At 62.7% G+C, this 3,169-nt stretch overlaps 1 protein-coding gene across 1 annotated transcript; it reads left to right on the top strand.

The window, feature by feature from the left end:
• Positions 1-578: 578 nt before the first annotated feature.
• Positions 579-1,982, top strand: LOC130600643 (M-phase inducer phosphatase 2-like; the record flags this gene model as incomplete). The annotated part of the gene is made up of 6 exons (XM_057412126.1): positions 579-643; positions 868-904; positions 1,001-1,099; positions 1,184-1,303; positions 1,688-1,825; positions 1,902-1,982. Coding segments are annotated over exons 1-6 (540 nt in total), but the record flags the coding sequence as incomplete, so codon positions are not given.
• Positions 1,983-3,169: the final 1,187 nt, after the last annotated feature.

Here is a 3,169-nt window from a genome sequence, read left to right as displayed (position 1 = left end):
CCAGGATGGGGATCCATGTGCTATGGGGGTCCCAGTACCAGGATGGGGATCCATGTGCTATGTGGGTCCCAGTACCAGGATGGGGATCCATGTGCTATGGGGGTCCCGGTACCAGGATGGGGATCCATGTGCTATGTGGGTCCCGGTACCAGGATGGGGATCCATGTGCTATGGGGGTCCCGGTACCAGGATGGGGATCCATGTGCTATGGGGGTCCCGGTACCAGGATGGGGATCCATGTGCTATGGGGGTCCCGGTGCCGCTCTGAGCCCCAGCCCCACAGAGGATGCGAGGCTCTGCCCCCCCCCCGGTTGCCGTTGGCAGGGCCGGGCGCAGCAGATGTGCGGGTGAATGGGGCCGGGGGGGGGGTCCCATCTGGCCCCGGCCCGTGCCCCATTGCGGGACCATTTGCATACAGGTGGAGAGCGGGGCCCTTTGTGTGCACGGGAAGGGGGGGGCCGCGACCACCCCAGAGCGGGGCCGCGACCCCGGCTTGGGCCAGATGGGGCTTAACCCCTTGTGGGGCTGAGCCCCACACATTGCGGGGGGAAGCACGGAGGGGTCTGTGCTGCTCGGTTATGGGGTGCCCTCTCCCCCACAGCTTCGAGAAGGCGGTGATGGAGGCAGGGAGAGTGCTCAAAGAGTGAGTGAATGGGGCTGTGCCCCCCCCATATCCCATCTGTGCCCCCATTCCCTTCCCAGCACCCCCGTCAGGCTCCATCCTCCTTCCTTGGCCCCTCTATGGGGAGCTGTGACAGCTCTGGGGGGGTCTCACCCCACTGTGGGTCAAGGGGGGGGGGCGGGTTGGACCCCCCCATCCAGAGCATCTTCTCCCCTTCAATCCCTTCCTTTCCCGGCTTCTTGCAGCAATAAGCTCCCTATCCGGAGGATCCACTCGCTGCCGGTGGGTGCTGGGGCTGAGCGGGGATGGGGATGGGGATGGAGCAGGGGCTCTGCAGCTCCTTTGACCCCCCCCCATTTCCGTCCCCCCCCGTCACAGCCGCGGCTGCTTGGGGCCAGCCCGGTCCTGAGGAACATCTCCCACAGCCGGGAATTCAACGGGAGCTGCGCCCGCAGGGGCAGGGAGCCCGAGGCCACGGTGAGGGGCACGGTGCAGGCGGGGGGGGAGGCGGGGCCAGGGGGGTGCTAACACCGTGTGTGCCCCCCCCCCACACACACACAGGAGGGGTTCGTGTTCAAGAAGCCGCAGAGGCCGGGGGGGCGCAGCCGAGCCCCCCCCAGTGATGGGGCCATGGGCAGGGACCCATTCACACAGAGACCAGGCTCCGCGCCCGACCTCATGGTGAGAGGGATGGAGGGGGGGCAATGGGGATGGGGTGATGCTGAGGGGGGATCCAGTGCTCCAGATGTGCTGGGAGACCCCTGGATGGGGGGGCAATGGGAATGGGGGTGATGCTGAGGGGGGATCCAGTGCTCCAGATGTGCTGGGAGACTCCTGGATGGGGGGGCAATGGGAATGGGGGTGATGCTGAGGGGGGATCCAGTGCTCCAGATGTGCTGGGAGACCCCTGGATGGGGGGGCAATGGGAATGGGGGTGATGCTGAGGGGGGATCCAGTGCTCCAGATGTGCCGGGAGACCCCTGGATGGGGCAGGCAATGGGGATGCTCCATAACCACCCAGCGCTGGTGTGGGGCTGGCCCCACTCGTGGTGATGTCCTCCCCAGTGTGACCCCCCCGAGAAGGAGAACGTCCCCCAGGGGGGGAGCCCCATCGTGCTGCGGCGCTGCTCCCTCACCTGCTCCATGGGCGAGGAGGAGGAGGATGACGGCTTCCTGGAGATCCTGGATGAGGAGGAGATGAAGGTTGGGAGGGGGTGAGGACGGGGGGGGGCAGCCGGCTTGGTCCCATCCGGGCTGGTGCTTCCCGTTGTGCCGGCAGAGCGGAGCCGCGGTGCCGGCGGGGATGGAGACGCTGCTGACGGCGCCGCTGGTGAGGAGCCAGGAGCCGGAGCCGGAGCCGGTACGGGGGCAGCGGGGCAGGAGCCTGGGCCCTGAACCCTTGTGGGGCTGGGGGGGGTGGCAGAGCCAGGGCAGCTCCGTGGGGGGTCCCCAGTGTCCCATGGAGCTGTTCCCAGTACCCCAATGAGCTCCATCACTGTTCCCAATATCCCATGGAGCTGTTCCCAGTATCCCAATGAGCTCCATCACTGTTCCCAATATCCCATGGAGCTGTTCCCAGTATCCCAATGAGCTCCATCACTGTTCCCAGTATCCCATGGAGCTGTTCCCAGTACCCCAATGAGCTCCATCACTGTTCCCAATATCCCATGGAGCTGTTCCCAGTATCCCAATGAGCTCTATCACTGTTCCCAGTATCCCATGGAGCTGTTCCCAGTATCCCATGGAGCTGTTCCCAGTACCCCAATGAGCTCCCTCACTGTTCCCAGTGTCCCATGGAGCTGTTCCCAGTGTCCCATGGAGCTGTTCCCAGTATCCCAATGAGCTCCATCACTGTTCCCACTATGCCATGGAGCTGTTCCCAGTACCCCAATGAGCTCCCTCACTGTTCCCAGTGTCCCATGGAGCTGTTCCCAGTATCCCATGGAGCTCCATCACTGTTCCCAGTATCCCTTAGAGCTCCATCACTGTTCCCAGTACCCCAATGAGCTCCATCACTGTTCCCAGTATCCCATGGAGCTGTTCCCAATATCCCAATGAGCTCCATCACTGTTCCAAATATCCCATGGAGCTGTTCCCAGTATCCCATGGAGCTCCATCACTGTTCCCAGCATCCCATGGAGCTCCATCACTGTTCCCAGTATCCCATGGAGCTCCATCACTGTTCCCAGTATCCCATGGAGCTCCATCACTGTTCCCAGTACCCCAATGAGCTCCATCACTGTTCCCAGTATGCCATGGAGCTGTTCCCAGTATCCCAATGAGCTCCATCACTGTTCCCAGTATCCCAATGAGCTCCATCACTGTTCCCAGTATGCCATGGAGCTGTTCCCAGTATCCCAATGAGCTCCATCACTGTTCCCAGTATCCCAATGAGCTCCATCACTGTTCCCAGTATGCCATGGAGCTGTTCCCAGTATCCCAATGAGCTCCATCACTGTTCCCAGTATGCCATGGAGCTGTTCCCAGTACCCCAATGAGCTCCATCACTGTTCCCAGTATGCCATGAGCTCCATCACTGTTCCCAGT

The sequence above is a fragment of the Pezoporus wallicus genome, unplaced genomic scaffold, assembly GCF_028554395.1.
Source record: "Pezoporus wallicus isolate ANWC-B61680 ecotype Strahan unplaced genomic scaffold, APGP_CSIRO_Pwel_v1 contig_14323, whole genome shotgun sequence".
Classification (NCBI taxonomy): Eukaryota; Metazoa; Chordata; class Aves; order Psittaciformes; family Psittacidae; genus Pezoporus; species Pezoporus wallicus.
This window is presented reverse-complemented; position numbering and strand designations above follow the sequence as displayed.